Genomic DNA, 17801 nt, shown 5'->3' with positions numbered 1-17801 from the left:
TTTAGAAAATAGCCACATAATCTGAATTCATTACTAAGGTGACCTGTAATAGTTTCTTTAATAATATTCCATTTCTTCTCCCACATCAGGCTGCTTTCTGTCGCTGCAGTGCTGTATAGATCTCAGAAGGCCACTGTGCATGCTTCTCAGGGGAATTTAGAAGAACTGCATCAAAGAAACCTTTAAAGCTTGGCGAACGGTGCAGCTCTGTACAGTATAAAGGACAGCATTGTCTTCTGTCTTCTCTTCTTAAAAATGCCTCCTCCTTTGCCTGCAGATATGTCTCTTTGCACAGAAACGCTGCACCCACTGGGCTTTTATTATTGCCTGCTTCTCAGTTTAATGATGCCAGTGTTGCTGCCCTGCCATCACTTTGAGTCATGTGGGTTTCTTGTGGGGTGAAGATCTGTGAACACACTGAGAAAATCTTTCTGCTTTCAGGGTTTTCCCTCTGCTTCTGCCTCTCCTCTCATTTCATCCCTGCTCCTCTTCTCCCTGCTTCCTCCTTTCGTCCTTGCTCAGTTGTTCATCTCAAATATGCTCTGTGCCAAGTTAGAATAAGAGCCAAGACCGATCAATATGAGACTCGCTAAATCTGTTTTATGTTATGGCATACTATGTGTACGGCAGTAATCTCCAAATATTCGTGTTCCTCGTGAACTGATTGCATAGTTTGGGTTGGTTAACAATTAAATAAATAGTAGATATATCTGTGTATACATCACATAAGAAAATCAGCAGGCAAAATTTGTTCAAACCAACCTACTCGACACATTTGACTGCGTCTGCGATGATGAGCCTCTGCTGATACTGGTGCAGCTACCTGCTGCTGACGTTATTGACACCTCTCCGCTGTGGGAGCGTTCACGCCGCTCAGCCTGCTCGGTCAGCAGAAAAAGTTTCTGTGAGTCAGCGAAAGTCGCAGCAGCTCTGACAGACCGGCCAGTCAACTGGCTCCGTGATAGAGTGTCTGACACAAGGTTGTAAAAGTTTACAGCTACTGTCAGCGGCAGCCTGTTAGGAAGCGTCAGTGCGGGACCGTTCAGTGCATCATTGTGTGGTGCTGAACTGTCACGTATAAATTGTGTGCTCTGATGTTTTGCTCGTGACTTGTGAAAATTACTATAACATAATAAAATTGATCTGTGATGACTTTGATAACTGGAAATAGCTGACTTTGCCTTATTGCAGATGAAAAAATAAACTGGATCTCTAAAACCAGCAGAAGAAATGTATTCTGTACATAATTCAGCAAAGTACAAATATAGTTTAAACCAGCAGATGTTGAAAAGGGGTCTTCCTGTGGGTGCTGGGCGAGGGTGGATATTAAGAACTTAAGACGTGCATTATCAGTGTGGCCTTCATACGTCGTGCTGTAGACCAGGGGTGTGAAACATAAGGCCCGGGGCCAGAATTGGCCCGCCAAAGACTCCAATCTGGCCCTCTGAATGGCGGCTATAAAGTTTAGACTTAACTTTATTTTACTGCTTTTCCTACTGATAAAGACCACAGCCATTCATACAACACATAAGTAAATCAGTCAAATCTAAACAGTTAAATACCAGAAAGTTGCTTTTTTTTCTCAATTTACAATAGAAATTTTTTTTTTAACATTAATTTTAATGAATTACTATTTTATGTCTTTATCATGTAGAAAAACTGAGATGTATTGATGAAATTGCATTTCTATTTCATATATTAAAATATTTCAGGATAGACTGGAGTTAAACTTCTTTACAGTAACAGAAAGGAGCGTTTCAGTAGTCTGTGAAATAAGTTTAACGTACCTGCTTTAGACTGTATGGGATTTCTAGAGGAGGTGTTTTCCTGGTGCTACTATGTATCATTTGTTTCTGCTTGTTTCTTACTTTTGACGAAACAACACAACACAATGTGTTAAAGAGCAGGAATATGCTCAGACACTGGATCCATCCATCTGTCTGATAGACTGCACAGTCATATATATTAGGCAGAGCTAAAGGCACAGCTCTAGATATTGTCAGAAAAGGGAACATTATATCAGAAAGCCTGAGCCAAGCGCTTCACCTCAGTATGCTTAAATTCTTGGGGGGAAAAAGAGAAATCTACAAATGCATTTTACTGGGAGTCCTTTTGTGTCTCACTCTGGTACACTCTGGTCCTTTTGTGTGCTGCGAGTTAGAGAGCACAAATAGTCCTAACGCAGGTAAAGTCTGCTGCCGATTCTAAAAAGCAGAATATTTCTGAATTAATGTGACGTTTCTAAAACCACCAGCCAAAAACCGCAGGCATCCAGTCAGGTGAAAGCAGAGGATTTCTTGCTAATGCCTCAAGCTGTCTTTGGCTCATCTGTATAAGGCACCATATAATCTTTTACCCTTTCTGTCATTTGCCAATCAACAGCACAGGTTAAGCAGTTGAGATGCACAGGAATACATTTGTGTTTGTTATAGAAGAAGCTGCGAAGACGGTCGTACAGTGCAGAGTGCAGCTCAGCTCAGGTTTGTTCACTGTCTGTAATTAGTTTCATAAATGCCTGGAGGGAAGTCTGAAGATGTGTCTAATTAGAATCAAGTGAGAGCAGTTTAAAGACACACACACACACACACACACACACACACACACACACACACACACACACACACACGTCAGGTATTCATATCTTATGGGGACATCTAATTGACATAATGCTTTCCCTAGCCCCTAACCCTTACCCTGAACCTAACCATAACCCAATTGTAACCCTGACACTAAAACCACATTTTGAGTGTCAAAAATGCCTTCAAACTCGTGGGGACCAGGATTTTGGTCCCTATAAGGGCTGTTGGTCCCCACAAGTATAGTAGCATTCCAATTTTTGGTCCCCACAAAGATATGAATACAAGCTCTCACACACACAGAAACAGACATTACACTGAAATGATGACTAAGGTAAAGACTTAATATACTGTCTGAAACAGCAGGCTTATAAGTTCAGTTATTTCAGTGTCGTCTGCTTCAGACGCAGTAGCGGTTAAACTCTGGGGATTTGGTAGACTAGTCGACAGAAAGGCTTTAAAATCCTCGCCCTGTTTTACACTAAAGGTTTTGTAATATGTCTGTTTTAACAGGGAACAGTATTTTTAAATTGTGTGAGCCACATTATTTTTATAGGAGCGACTCTGAACCTTTTGGTGCAGTTACAGCTTTCATGTCGTCTGAGAAGGTTTGGAAAAGCTTTAGCTTCAGCAGTTGGTCCAGTAGTGTAAATCCTGTTTACATCCTTATGAACATGTTGTGTTTACAGAAAAACGTTCCATTCGGTGACATCTCAAAGCCTGTTTGAGAAATACAATGTAACACTAAATTCTGAACTCACTCTAAACATTGTTGCCATTTGCATCGTCCCCAAGCAGGGAAAGTGTACTCATGGGAAACCTTCATGCAGCCTCTGAGTGTGCCATGACAAGACTGAACTTCTCTTCTTTCCACTCACAGCAAACCCTGTGAGCCTCTCTCGTATGTTGGCTCCCAAAACTGCCAAATCAGTGATGGTCAATACACTTATCAACACATTTGATTTTAAACCTCTTTTAGAGGAATCTGAGCATCCTTGCTGAGACGAACCTTCCCTGCAGCACCCTCCTCCTTAACAAATGTGAGCCTTTCTCCTACTGACCTTAGTGGCCCGCTAAGTCTGTATCTTCATGAGAAACTTGGGCACATACAGATTTGACACCCTCCCTTCATAAAGCTTCCCCCTCGCCTCCTTTCTTTTCCGCTCCTCATTGTCATGGTAATGGCTCCATCACGCATGACCAAAGCGGTCAGCTTAATTGATGAAAAAGAGATCAGCGAGAGGTGAGAAGAGAGGGGGGTTTGCATATATCAGACATGAAGGATTTTCTCTCACTGAAGGCTTTAAGGAATACTTATTGCTAACCTGCATATTTATTGTTTGTATTCTATACAGTAATTTAGTTATAGCCAATCAATCCAAGCGTGAAAGCACCAAAAACTATGATGTGTTGTAAATAATCTAAACCTGCACTTGCCCCTTTCATTCTGAATTCATACTGAAGTGAAGTTGAATACATTAATCACTAAACTTGTGCAGTGAGATCTATTTTCAGCTGCCGATAACATTTGGATCTCTAGTGGGTTTTTACTCGTTGCTGAAAATTGTTTGTGGGATTGACTGAAAATAAACCACAGAGCCCATAATAACAAACATGTTATGATGTGTTTTTAAATAGAATTGGTGGTGGTACAACTTGGCTTTTAGTACAAAGGAATAAGCTTTATCAGGCTTCAAATTCATGCGAATGTGTCTAATATTAGCATTATTTTCTCTGGGTTTTTTGTTTGTTTGTTTGTTTGTTTGTTTGTTTGTTTGTTTGTTTTTATGGGAGATCTGAAACATAGTTTATATTTAAAGAATTTCTTATGGCATACAGTTTTCCCAATCATCAGCATTTCATATAATCAGTAACAAACCTGTTCATCCACGTGATCTGCTGTGCAGCTGAGGACACATGATCGAAGTGTGCGCACTGAATATTCTAGTTTTCAGGCAGTCGTCCCCTGAAGAGACGATGGACAAAGCTGAAACTGTCTGACAGCCCTGCTGGTAGGAGAGCCTTTTATTTCCTTACATCAACAATGAGTCTCTTCCATCTAATGTGAAAACTGCAAGACGACACAAAAAGACCAGCTGTCGCTGAGAATGAAGCAGATTTGGAAAATACGCTGCTTTCTTTGCCAGAAGTGGTTTGTAAAGCAAACCTGAGGTGAAACGTTGGCCCGGTGCAGAGAGCAGCACAGAGTCACACAGCTGCTCCTGAAAGTCACTGTGTTGAACTAACTGTACACGCAAAAAGTGAAAGAAATAGTTTAATTAAATAAAAAAAAAAACCTTCTGGTCCGTTCAGTGCACGCTTCCAAAGTCACCTTCAGTGGTGTGAAACTTGTCACTAAGAAACTACCTCGTCTTTGTCAACTTAATCTGCGATCGCTGAGTTGTCGGCTAAACGGGAACACGAGTAAATATTTGAGCCTTAGAGAAGGTAAATACAGACAATTCAATGTGCTAAGCAATAAGCCGTTGTAATAAAGTTCGTATCGCTCCTGGCACAGTTTGCTCAGGCTCGCTTTTCACATATTCAAATGTTCTTAAGGATTGTGATCATAATCAAACACCGTGCTCACCTTATAAGGGACCATAATAGACTGTGGGGAAGCTCTATTTGCATGGAACTGAGAGACTAGCCTGATAGTACTGGTGGAGACGTGCTGTATGTAGTTGTAGAGTGTGTGTGTGTGTGTGTGTGTGTGTGTGTGTAAACTGGCAGCTCACCTTTCTGTGGCGAGAGTGAAGTTTCTGCAAGGAAGGGACGAGTCCTGCATAACATTAGTCCAACTCGCTGTTTATGGACAACGAAAGTCAAAACATTCAGTTTGGTAAAAACACGGATCTGAAGTTACGAAGGACAGAAAACAGGATGTAGGCGTTTCATCGTGTGCTCAGTACAACGAAACCACTTTATGTGAAGTTAAAGGACTGAGTCTTTATGTCAGGATGATGTAACCAATCAAGTCTTATCTTTTTTATTTATTTTATAATTGTTTCTCTCACTAGTCTGCAAAACAGGTTAGTTCATCCAAACCATAAACAGAAACATGGTTTTAACATCAAACACAGGATCAAAAATTAAACTGATTGCAGCTCCTCTGATGATTTTTCTGTAGATTAACCTGCAAATGAGTTTCTCCAACACTGGATACTTTTAAAACTCGTTTAAAGACCCTTTTTTCCTCTTTGGCTATTAATTCTGTATGAGTCTGTCATTATTTTATTCTTATTATTTTCTTATCTTTTATTTTACTTTCCTTTTAAATGTTATCTGATTATTTTATTGTACAGTACTGTGGTCAACAGTTGTTGTTTTTAAAAGTGCTATATGAATAAAATTGATTTGACTCTAATCTTGATGTTTGATCTGTGAGTCTTTAAAACTCGAGGAGACTTCACAAAGCTTCTTTTATATGTGAAAAAGCATAACTCTGACTTTACTGAGGCACAAAGAAAATCCAAGCTTAATTTTTTCCTTTATTAACTGACTTTTTCACCCAGATCGGATCGTGTTTTGATCCTTTTGCAAAAGCAGCGAGTCATAAATGTTGTCAAAAGGCAGCAACCTCTCTCTCTATAGCCGCTTTAAGTGTGTGTGAGTGTGTATTCATATCTCTGTGGGGACCAAAAATTAGAAGTTTACTTCACTTATAGGGACCAAAATCCTGGTCCCCACAAGTTTGAAGGTATTTTTGAGACTCAAAATGTGGTTTTAGTGTCAGGGTTACATTTGGGTTATGGTTAGGTTTAGGGTAAGCAGCTAGGGAACGCTTTATGTCAATGAGATGTCCCCACAAGATATGAAAATGAGTGTGCGTGTGTCTCTTTTATGGCTATGATAAAAATAAAGCTCAGGGGACGTGACCGTCTCAGAAGCTGACTTTGTTGCGTGTTTTCTGACAGACGGTGCCAGCACCTCGTCTGAGATCATTCTCAGCTGTTTTTTCCTTGTCTTGCTTCTTTGTGTGTGTGTGTGTGTGTGTGTGTGTGTGTGTGTGTGTGTGTGTGTGTGTGTGTGTGTGTGTGTGTGTGTGTGTGTGTGTGTGTGTGTGTGTGTGTGTGTGTGTGTGTGTGTGTGTGTGTGTGTGTGTGTGTGTGTGTGTGTGTGTGTGTGTGTGTGTGTGTGTGTGTGTGTGTGTGTGTGTTTACTGATGACCCTTCCTTGGCATTCCAGCCATTCCCCTGGTACCTGGGAAGTGCTCTGTTCCCCAGCACGATATTTTTAGGTCCTGCGAAGCAGCTGTCTGCGTTTCTGCTTGCACACACAACCCTGCTGACTGAAAAATGTGGTGAGGCTGAAGATGCAATCTGCCTCTGCCTCAGTCGGGCTCTCGTCCAGATTATATAGATGTAATCGGAGGGAGGTTTAGGTTTGTGTAATTACAGCGGCGATGGGGCCTGTGCTAAATCTGCTGAGCCATAAGGTGTGTGACTGATCTCACCAACAATCTTGTTCTGTGTTTGTTTGTGCTTCTTTCACACAACACTGAGTCATGTTGGTCCTGAACTTTATGCTCCACAGATGAGCAGAAAATTCCGTTCAGGATTGCAGCAGCCGTTCACAGAGACCGAGACGTGGCGTAGTTGATCCTGGAATATCAGCACGAAGCGATCTGTTCAGTTATCACAGCTCATGTTTGAACTAAGAGCAACGAAATGCCAAATAATAGAGAGAGAGGTGAACAGTGTGGGTCCTTTGATTGTGTGATAGTCTGACATTTAGTGTGTGTGTCAGCTGGTCAGGCTGGTCGCTGCTTTTAGAGTAACTATCTATGAGCACAAATTGTTGTACCTGAAGAGGACCAGTACTGATGCTTATACAGCAAAGTCTGAAGGTGTGCTACACGAACACACGATTATAATCCAACAAAAATGTGTTGTTTCTTCACGCACGATGCTTTTATGGTTGTGTGACAGTCCAACTCGTAGGGCTTAATAACAAAAGAAAGAAAAGCAGTTGTTGAAAGAAAATTAAATTATTTTGATGAATTCATTTGCAAAAAATGATTTCAGAAGGCTGCATGTAATGATATTCACTAAATCAGTGGCACAGTGTATTCAGTATAAATTATTTGATGCTGTGCGATGCTGCAGGGTAGAAATAATAAAAAAACCAAACTGTCACAGATCAGAACAAAGTGACAACAAAAGAAAGCAGCAGTGAGAGAAGAGCCAGTATCTACAGGGGCCTGTGAGGGACGGCTGGTTTGAAACACACGGCTGAAACTTGCAGACAGACGGTCACAGTAAGAGTGTCGTGTGCTACATGTGCTCATGGAAATCCATCCGAACACTACAGATGAAGCACATTAGTTATTCATTCATGATTAATGTCAATAAATTGTTCTTTTATTAACTCAACTGTCTGTCCACCTGCAACCCACAAGAATCACTGATCCTCCTACGGGATTCACACGATAACGAGGTTTGTTCACTTTTGTTGTTTTATGGGCAAAAACCTGTGAATTATGATGGACTGTGAGTCAGATGAGCTTCTGCACACAGATGCTTTGGTTACGTTTAACTTTACGTTGTGCTTGTTCAAACACTAAAATGCTGTGATATGACAATACGAAGACAGTCGTCGAGCGGAAAACGGCTTAAAAAGAGTCCATCAGAGAGATGGCGCTCGTGTTTCGAGGATATCAGAAGGAAACATTAAACAATAAAAAGGTCTTTTTGTGAAGTGTTGAGTTCCCTCGTGCACTGATGACCAATCACTGTGATGTTTTGAGGGAGAACAAAATAAATGAGTAATATTTGTGGCCATATTATTTTTGCCGCCTTTGGAATCTCAAATGCTCGAATAGCTTTTCTGTAACTGAAGGTCACGCGCGTGTAACATGCAGGATTGGCTTATAGAAGGTGAGCGGTTTACCCGTCATGCCCGTACGCACAAGATTCATTAACTTCTTTTAATAGTTTCTTTTTGTCCAGATGGAGAGAAGCTGGTTTCATTTTTACTTTCACCTTGAACCTTTGAGTGTTTCTAGCAGATTATCAGGAGAAAAATGTCTCAAAGTCGAGCGAACTTGATTCTGAGGCCCCGACATCGCTTTTGTTACCATTACCACGTTGGTTTGCTGTTTCTCGACTTGCTGCTAACAGACGTGTGTGTCTGTGTGTTATTCTCGGCAGGGGGAGAAGAATGCCGGCTTTGATGTGCTCTACCACAACATGAAACATGGCCAGCTGGCAACCAAGGAACTCGCCGAGTTTGTCCGAGAGAGGTAAGGTTTGTGTGTATTTGTGAATATCTGTGTTTGAGGCGGTGCAAGTGATGAGATTTGGGTGGAAAATCCACCGTTCTTTACTACATACGTGGATAAAAGGATTGTGCCAAGTTGGATGAAATACTAGAAGATTACAAAATAACCATTATGATCTCATCTCTCAGTGTAACTAACAAGGTGTTCAGATTTATCCTGTTTCAAAGACCTGTCTGCAGATCGTGTACTGTGGAGGGGAAACACAAGTCTCTCCGTGCTTTGACCTCTGGCCTCTTTCATCTTTGGTCATATCAAAGCCATCATAGCTCGCCGCAGCAGGCGTATTGAACTTCAGTTTTTTCCTGCACACTGCAGTTCTGAACCTTTTTCTAACCTAATCCGACGAGCAGAGCAAAACTGCATGACGCAGTTGGATCGGACATGGAGCCATCTATACAGTCAGGTCCATAAATATTTGGACAGAGACGACTTCCTTCTAATTTTGGTTCTGCACATTACCACAATACATTTTAAACGAAACAACTCAGTGCAGACTTTCAGCTTTAACTCAATGAGTTGGACAAAAAGTTTGCTTAGAAATGTTATAAAATAAAGCATTTTAACACAATCTTTTCATTTCAGGGCCCAAAAGTAAACAGACAAATTAAATAACTGAAAATAAAATGTTCATTTCTAATACTTGGTTGAAAACCCTTTGCTGGCATTGATGGCCTGAAGTCTTGAACTCATGGACATCACCAGATGCTGGGTTTCCTCCTGCTGGGCCTTTACTGCAGCGGCGTTCAGATGCTGTCTGTTTGTGAGGCTTTGTGTCTGAAGTTTAGTCTTCAACAAGTGAAATCCACGCTGAATTGGGTTAAGATCAGGTGACTGACTTGGCCATTCAAGAATATTCCTCTTCTTTGCTTTAATAAACTCCTCAGGATCTGTGTTATAAGATAAGATAAGATAAGATGGCCTTTATTAGTCCCACAGGTGGGAAATTTGTTTTGTTACAGCAAAAGTGCAAAGTTATGTAGCAGAAATTAGAAAACACTGGAATGCAATAAAATAAAATAAAATACTATGTACAATAGAATAAAATAGAAATACAAATACTATATACAACTGAGTAGGAAAATACAAAAACACAACTTCGTCAGAAGAAGAATTGCACATATAGCACTCTTATTGCACATGTGTGGGTTTGTGTGTTTGATCAGCTGCAAAAGTCTTTATTGTAGAGTCTGACAGCAGTGGGGAGGAAAGACCTGCGAAATCTCTCCGTCCCACACCGTGGGTGCCGCAGTCTCCCACTGAAGGAGCTGCTCAGTGCCTTCACAGTCTCATGCATGGGGTGGGAGATGTTGTCCATCAGGGATGACAGCTATGACAGTTATGAAACGCCGCCCAATCAGTTTGACTGTATTTGAGCAGACAGTCTGTCTCTGAACACCTCAGAGTGGCTTGCACTTGCAGTGAACCCTCTTATTTACTTTCATGCAGTCTTCTCTTTACGGTAGACCTGGGTATCGATACGCCGAACTCCTGGAGAGTGTTGTTACTTGGTTGGCTGTTGTGAATGGAAATGATTCTGCGATCATCCACCACCGTTAACTTCCTTGGACATCAAAGTCTTTTTGCATTGCTGAGTTCAGCGGCGCTAAATCTTTCAAATGCAAGCACCACACCTCAGATCAACCCCAGGTGATCGATTTCCTTAATCAACAATGACATAATAAAGGAATTCTCCACACCTGCCCGTGAAATGGCCTTTTAGTCAATTGTCCAATTACTTTTGGTCCCTTTGAAAAAGGGGTGGCACATGTTGAATGTGGGCGCCCTCAAATCAAAGGTGAGGGTCTAGACGCCTTTTCACGTGTATTGTATAACAATAATTGAAATATGTTTCAGTAAACCGGTAAAACTGTATCCAAATGTATATATTTAGATCTAACTGTGACAAATGTGATTTCTTTTTTCTCTCCCTATGGTGTGCATGTTAAAATTTATCAGGTTATTGTCTATTAAATACATAGAAAGCCACTTAATGTAATGTGACCTTCCCCTTGTACACTATCGAGGCAGCACCCTCACATAAACCAGAGTGCTTCTACTAGTGAGACACACATGAAGTCACCTGCTGTGTACACCTGCTCAGCTTCCTCACCTGACTCCCCCAGCGCTGACACAGCAGGATTTGTCTTCAACCACCAATCTCATTATTGAAGTCAGCCACATAGATTTACAGATTCATAGAGAGACTGCAGATAAACACGTTTAGAGAGTCAGGTGCGAATCAGGATGTTCTGCATTTAGTTGATTTGGGATAATCTTGCATCACAGCAAGGCTGTTGGACAGTTACCTTTTCCTTTTATCCCGATACTGTAACAAAGTAGATAAAGGCTAATTAATAATTAAAAGACAAACGAGGTTATGTTCGAATGAAAGAACAATCAGATTATCTTATTTACCTCTACTCAGCCCCTCCCTGAGCCTGGTTCTGCTGGAGGTTTCTTCCTGTTAAAAGGGAGTTTTTCCTTCCCACTCTCGCCAGGTGCTTGCTCATAGGGGTGGTCTGATTGTTGGGGGCTTCTCTCTGTTAATGTAGGATCTTTACCTCACAATATAAAGACCCTTGAAGCAACTGTTGTTGTGATTTGGCACTATATTAATAAAATTAAATTGAGCTCTGCAGTACAAAATATTTTCCTTGTGTACATGTTTACCACTTTATCAATCAGTTACTATGAATGTAGACACAATGCACATCTTTAGGACCTTTTTAAATGGTTTGCAAACTAAAATGAATCAGTTAGATGAAATCTAGTTCTTCTTCTTCTTAGCAAAATCAGCATGAGCCATTTACGAATCAGTAATAACTGGTGGTGCCATCGTGTCTGGGATGTAAAAATAGAGAACTTGACAGGACATTTGCACACTGACACAAAACTAAGTTGAGAGTGTATAACGTCAAATACTCTGTCAACTCATTTGTGATTTGCAGTTAGCACACTGAGGGGAGTAATGAGGAGTTTGTGCTCTCACAGCTGGATGCCAACGCGTACAGAGCACACTGTCAGACCAGCGATATAATCCTGACATTGATTCAGAGTGCTTGTGCACATTCCTCACAGGGGAAATTCACTTATCTGCTTGGAAAGCAGCAGACAACAAATCAGCAGTCAGGAAATGAAATAGCACTGTGGGTGAAACCGTGTGTGATCCTGCAGGATGGAGGCGAGGCAATTGTCCTGATAAATTTCCTCAATCTTTCTCTCTCGCCACTTCCCCGAAAGGTCATTTTGATATAAGAGAGTCTATGAAACACTCGGTTAAAGTACCAGAACAACTCTTCGGCCACACTGTCAGGGTTTTTGCATTCTCTGCATAGTGTTGTATTTACTTTAAGGAAGACGATCTGATTGGTTAGAGCTTGGAGTCTGAGGATGGACGACGGTTGTCTAAATAAAATATAGCAGAGAACAGCCTTTAAATATATCGGTCAATGAGCTAATTAGTTGCTAAACATCACAGTGGTCATTTATTATAGAATTATGTACTGAGAGACTTTAAGTTAAATACAGTTGTTCACCGGTTCCAACAATGTGAGAATCTCGTCCTGGAAATAAAAAGTATTTGGATTATAGTTGGTGGATGTACTACAGACACTGTATGAAATAAACATTCATTGCACACAACAACAACGACCACGACGACGTCGTCCCAAATAGCCAGTTACACTAAAGGCATTGACCCCACATCCAGCACATCACACCACATGAAAGTGTTGGGCCGGACGTGTTAACTGTTGAATACAGGTGTATAAAATGAAGCACTTAATGGCTCATTCTAAAAAGCTTACTTACTGTGAGATTGTAATAGGATGACAGCCCGTTTGTGAAGTTTCTTCCCTCTTTGATATTCCACAAAAAGCTGTAAGTTGTGTTATTACAACAAGGAAGCAAATAGAAACTGCAGCTACAGTTACAGAGCGGGGTCAAAGAGTGCTGAGGAGCACAGTGTGTCCAAGGCTCCAACGCTCTGCTGAGTTCCAACCTTCCTCTGGCATTAACGTCAGCACACAGTCTGAACACTGGGAGCTTCCATGACTGAGCAGGTGTCATTTATAGGTGTACTGTAACTTCACTCTTGGATAAAATTATTGGTCATCTTTATGGGAACCACTCCCAGGAACCACAAGCCATTAGAATCAGAATTAGCATTCTTTATTAACCCCTAAGGAAATTATGTGGGTTACATGAGAGGCTGGGCAAAGCAAAAACAAAACAACAAAAAACTGATTCTAAGCATTTCTAATGAAAAGTAACAATAATGAACACAATTTACAGCATGACTGTCAACAGTAACATTAATTCTCTATACATGCTGTGTCGACACAGATCAAATAGAGCCCCCATGAATTTTTAATAGGTACAGTTTAGTATCCAAAGATATACAGATGTTCACAAGGAGCGCTAATGTGAGAGTCCATTAAAATAACCCACTTCTGAAACTCGTAAAACATCAAACATTTAACCTGTTACCACAAATCAAGCCTCGTCTTTGGCCTCCTACAGAATAGAACTGGATCCTGGCTTTTAGGATAATCAAATGCCTGAAAAAGGTCAGTTTAATTTAAGATATAAGTAATAACTTGTGAGACTGATTCAAACTCTCTGCATGAGACGAAGAGCAACGATAAGTCTGTCTGTTTGTTTACGACTCTCAGTTCTCCTCTGCAGCAGGTTCCTCTGTTCACCCTCGGGATATTTGGATCGATGTTCCCTCTGCTGTCCCTTCAGGGTCCACAGATGGTTATTAAAGTTTTATGGCCAACCTTGTAAACATCTATTTATCATTTAAATGTGGCTTCTTGTAACAGTTACCCAACACAGATGAAAATTAATCTTTATCTCACAGACTCTGACTCAGGAGGCAGATGCCTGGTGTCTGGGCCAAAGTAAGCTCTAGATAGAGAGCATAACATATGAGGCCATTAGCAGATGCAATGGCGTTGTGAGGAAGTGCTGCTGGAGTGCATTTGGTTTATTGGTCTAAAGGGTATTTAGATTAATTTACATTTCAGGGGGTTTGTGCATCATTAGTCTTCTTGTCATGCTATTAGGCTATTAGGATAACAGGAAGGCTAAGAAAAGGTGTGCAGCTCCACCTTGCAGGCGCAGGCAGTCTGTGTGCATGTATGCATACGTGCATGAGATGTAAAATTAGTCTAGCCACATGTCCTGTTCATGCTTATGTATATATGTTTTTCTCACTCTTTTCCCCTAAAGGGCTGCTATCGAGGAGACTTACTCTAAATCAATGAGTAAACTAGCTAAAATGGCCAGCAATGGAAGTCCACAAGGGTGAGTACCCTGATGTACCCTCATATAACGGCAGGACAGCGTCCTGTGAAGGGGTTCAGAATATTAATGTATAGATTTTATTTCCCAGAAAGTGCTGGTTTGGTAATTCTAGATGGTCATATGGCTGCATATGAGATATGGATGAGCACCATCTGTGGCACCAAATGCCCACATTTGTGATGCCATTCAGCCTATATGGTTCCAATCATATGTCGTCTACTCTTTGATGGATGATATTTGTATGTACTTGGTGATGAAAATGAGAACGCACTGAAGACCTCCGAAACATAATTACCTTCTTGGACTGAATCACTGGACATGAATACAAAAGTCTGCAATGGTTTAAAAGTTCTACACTTTTTCTGTATTTGTTTGTTTTGAAGTTGATTTGGCTCATTTGGAAATACTTTGCTGTGCTAATCATATTTCTGCAACATAATTAGATTCTGATTAGAGTGCTTGGGTTGTTTAGCTGTTGTCAATCAAATCTTATCAAAACACAACCAAGTAAACTGAGTTTTGAGACTTAAGCTCTAATTAAATAAAACTCTGAGTTTTGTTTTCTACTTTACATTATAAGACAATAAAAAGTTTTCTTGGCATTATTTCACTGTGAAAGAACGAGTTTAGGTCAAGTTGTTAAACTCTGTCGTCTGGTAGCTGCATGTATACTCCATGCTACATCGTTGCACTCCAACATCACTCCTGCAAGCACACGTCTGCACACTCTGGTCAGTGATTAGTTTTAGTCAGACAGGGCTGTGAGAGCCCTGCATCATTGATTTCCACATACATCGATCAGGCGTAACATCGATGTTCTCGCTCTGCAGCGGTCAGTGTCTCTCAAAAGCGGTTCGAGGAAAGAACAGAGATGTACCAGCAACGGGGTCGTAGGCAGCCAAGGCTCACTGATGTATGTAGGGAGTGAAGGCCGGCCCGTGTGGTCCCATCCAACAGACCAGAAAGTTCATGCTGGTTCTGATAAAAGGTGTCAAAGCAGTCGGTGCTCAGTCAGGGTACCCATGTTGACTCTTGTCCACAACTGAAGGCGCCAACAGTGTTCTTCAGAGATGGGGTAATGGAAGAAGATGACTTTCTTTTATGTCACATGGATAGTCAGGCAGATGAGGCACATGCATCTATCTATCTGCATCAGGCCAGCAGAGGCAGTGTGATGCTTTGGGCAATGTTCTGCTAGGAAACCTTGGGTCCCGCCATCTATGTGGATTTACTTCGACACGTACCACCTACCTAAGCATTTCTGCAGACCATGTACACTTCTAATAGGAAATGTATTCCCTCATGGCTGTGACCTCTTTCAGCAGGATAATGCACACAGGCACAAAGCAGGAATGGTTTGAGGTTCATAACAAGTTTGAGGTGTTTCCGAATTCTCCAGATCTAAGTCTAGTCAATTGATGGTGGGATGTGCTGGACAAACGAGACCCAATCCGTGGAAGCCTCACCGCCTAACTTACAGGTCTTAAAAGACCTGTTGCTAACATCTTCAGCCAGCAGACCGTCAGAGGTCTGGATGAGTCCGCGCCTCGATGGGTCAGGGTTGTTTCGGCACCAAATGGGGACCAACACAATATTAGACAGATTTTTATTCTTGATGTTTGAAGGCAAATCAATTTCAGTGATCTCTGAGTAAATTTGTGTAATTTAATAACTGCAAATGTAATTTTACGAACACACAAAACTCTTGGAAACATTTAGTTCTGTTTGTGATGATAAAAACCATTTAATATGGTGCCCAGCATGTACAAATATACCTATAAAATACTCAGTGGTCAACGATTTCTTAAGCATAGTGGAAAATTTAGGAGTCTTATGATGTAATTTTATGACATATCCGTAGTGTGACATTGGATATTTCAATAAAACTGAAATGAAGGATCCCAGCACTCTGATGATTCGCTTTATCTGCATATTTTCCAGGACTTTTGCTCCCATGTGGGATATTTTCAGGGTGTCTTCAGACAAACTTGCCCTCTGCCACCTCGAGCTGATGAAAAAGTTGAACGATCTCATCCGCGATATCAACAAGTACGCAGACGAGCAGGTCAAAATTCACCGCAAGGTACGTATCTGAAGTGAGGGGGAAAAAACCCACTTCACCCCAGTCCTGACAGTCCTGATCAACTCTTTTCTCAGAAGATATCCAATTACCATCCTTTCCTTCATGGTAATTGGTGCCTTTGCCCTTAAAAGTGCTCGGTACAATGATCCCATGTGCAGTATGTCCATATGTATGCCTTATTCTTGATGCATGTTTATGTGTATCACCCAGACTAAGGAGGAGATGGTGGGGACGGTGGAGGCGGTGCAGGTGCTTCAGGTTCAGAGCGGACAGCTTCAGAAGTCCAAGGAGGGTTACCACACCAAATGTTTAGAGCTGGATCGACTCAGGAAGGAGGGAGGTCCTCAGAAAGAGCTGGAGAAGGTTCGCCTAACCTTTTAGATTCTCCTTTAATAAATGACACTGCAGAAACTAACTGCAAAGTGTCGCATGAAATGAAATATTTCTGTTGCAGAGGTCTGCAGAGGTTTGTTGTTGTTGCAGCATCATCTCGCTCAGAAAGTTTGAATTGGATTCAGTAATTTAAAAACATGAGTGCCTGGGCGATGTTAAGTCTCAAGCATGAGAAATCTCGTGTTTTGAGTAAATATCAACTAGATAGAGAAGGTCTGTACCAGTGTGAGGGAGCCAGACTACATATTTCATGCTGGCCTTGGAAAATCTCATAAACTGAAAGCGTGCCTCAAAAAGGAATGAGCAACCTCGAGTTTCAATCAACTGAAGAATATTTACCAAAATACACTGCTCAAAAAATAAAGGAACAGTCTGAAAACACATCAGATCTCCATGGGGAACATGCTGGATACTGATATCCTGATATGGACCCTTAGGAGAAGGGTGACAGAGAAAATGATCAACCTACAGAGGGCTGAATTCAAACATACCCAAAAATCGAAGTGAAAAAATGATGCAGCATTCCTGACACCCTCAGATGATGGATGTCCTGCATGCTTCTCTCCCTGGAGGAGGGCGTCGCTGAGCTCCCTGACAGTCTAAGGCACAACCTGGTGGCATCGAAACATCACATCAATGAGGTGTTCAGCTGGATTTGGGTTGGGCAGGGTGGGGACCAATCAGTGGTATCGGTTCATTCATCCTCCATGAACTGCCTGCATACCCTCACCACATGAGGCCGGACGTTGGCGTGCACCTGAAGGAACCCTGGGCCCCCTGCACCAGCGTAGGGACCCATAGTGGGTCAGAACATTTCATCCTGGTACTTACTGGCAGTCGGTGCTGTTACCTAGCCTCGTTAGAAAGTGCCACGATAAGACCCAAAACATTTCTCAGGTGCAGAAATGTCCACAAAAAGTACTCATTAAGTCACAGAGTAACACAAATGTACTAATAGAGCTGTAACTAATGTAAGAGTATACAATAACTACATGGGTATGTAACCCAACATATCAGGAACATTACAGAATATCTTTACAGTAAAATAAAAAAACAGCCAGCATGAAAACAATTACTGGAACATAAGTATGGCCAGTTAACTGTCATTAATTAGTCATAATTATCAATTATCTTCATTATGGAGGCAGGATTTCTC

The 17801-nt window shown here is 41.4% G+C and overlaps 1 protein-coding gene across 4 annotated transcripts in view; it reads left to right on the top strand.

Moving 5' to 3' along the window:
* Positions 1–17801, top strand: part of fcho1 (FCH and mu domain containing endocytic adaptor 1) — a 60755-nt gene that overhangs the window by 20753 nt on the left and 22201 nt on the right. For 3 of the 4 annotated variants that reach the window (XM_031758662.2, XM_031758661.2, XM_031758660.2), the window contains exons 3-6: positions 8729–8820; positions 14095–14169; positions 16111–16252; positions 16463–16615. In XM_031758662.2, coding sequence (XP_031614522.1) covers positions 8729–8820; positions 14095–14169; positions 16111–16252; positions 16463–16615 — 462 coding nt within the window. The remainder of the gene's footprint in view (positions 1–8728; positions 8821–14094; positions 14170–16110; positions 16253–16462; positions 16616–17801) is intronic. The other variant, XM_039601314.1, reaches the window with a different exon arrangement.

This window comes from Oreochromis aureus, linkage group 17 (assembly GCF_013358895.1).
Source record: "Oreochromis aureus strain Israel breed Guangdong linkage group 17, ZZ_aureus, whole genome shotgun sequence".
NCBI classification, from domain to species: Eukaryota; Metazoa; Chordata; class Actinopteri; order Cichliformes; family Cichlidae; genus Oreochromis; species Oreochromis aureus.
The sequence above is the reverse complement of the archived record's forward strand: the minus strand, read 5'-3'. Positions and strand labels throughout refer to the sequence as shown.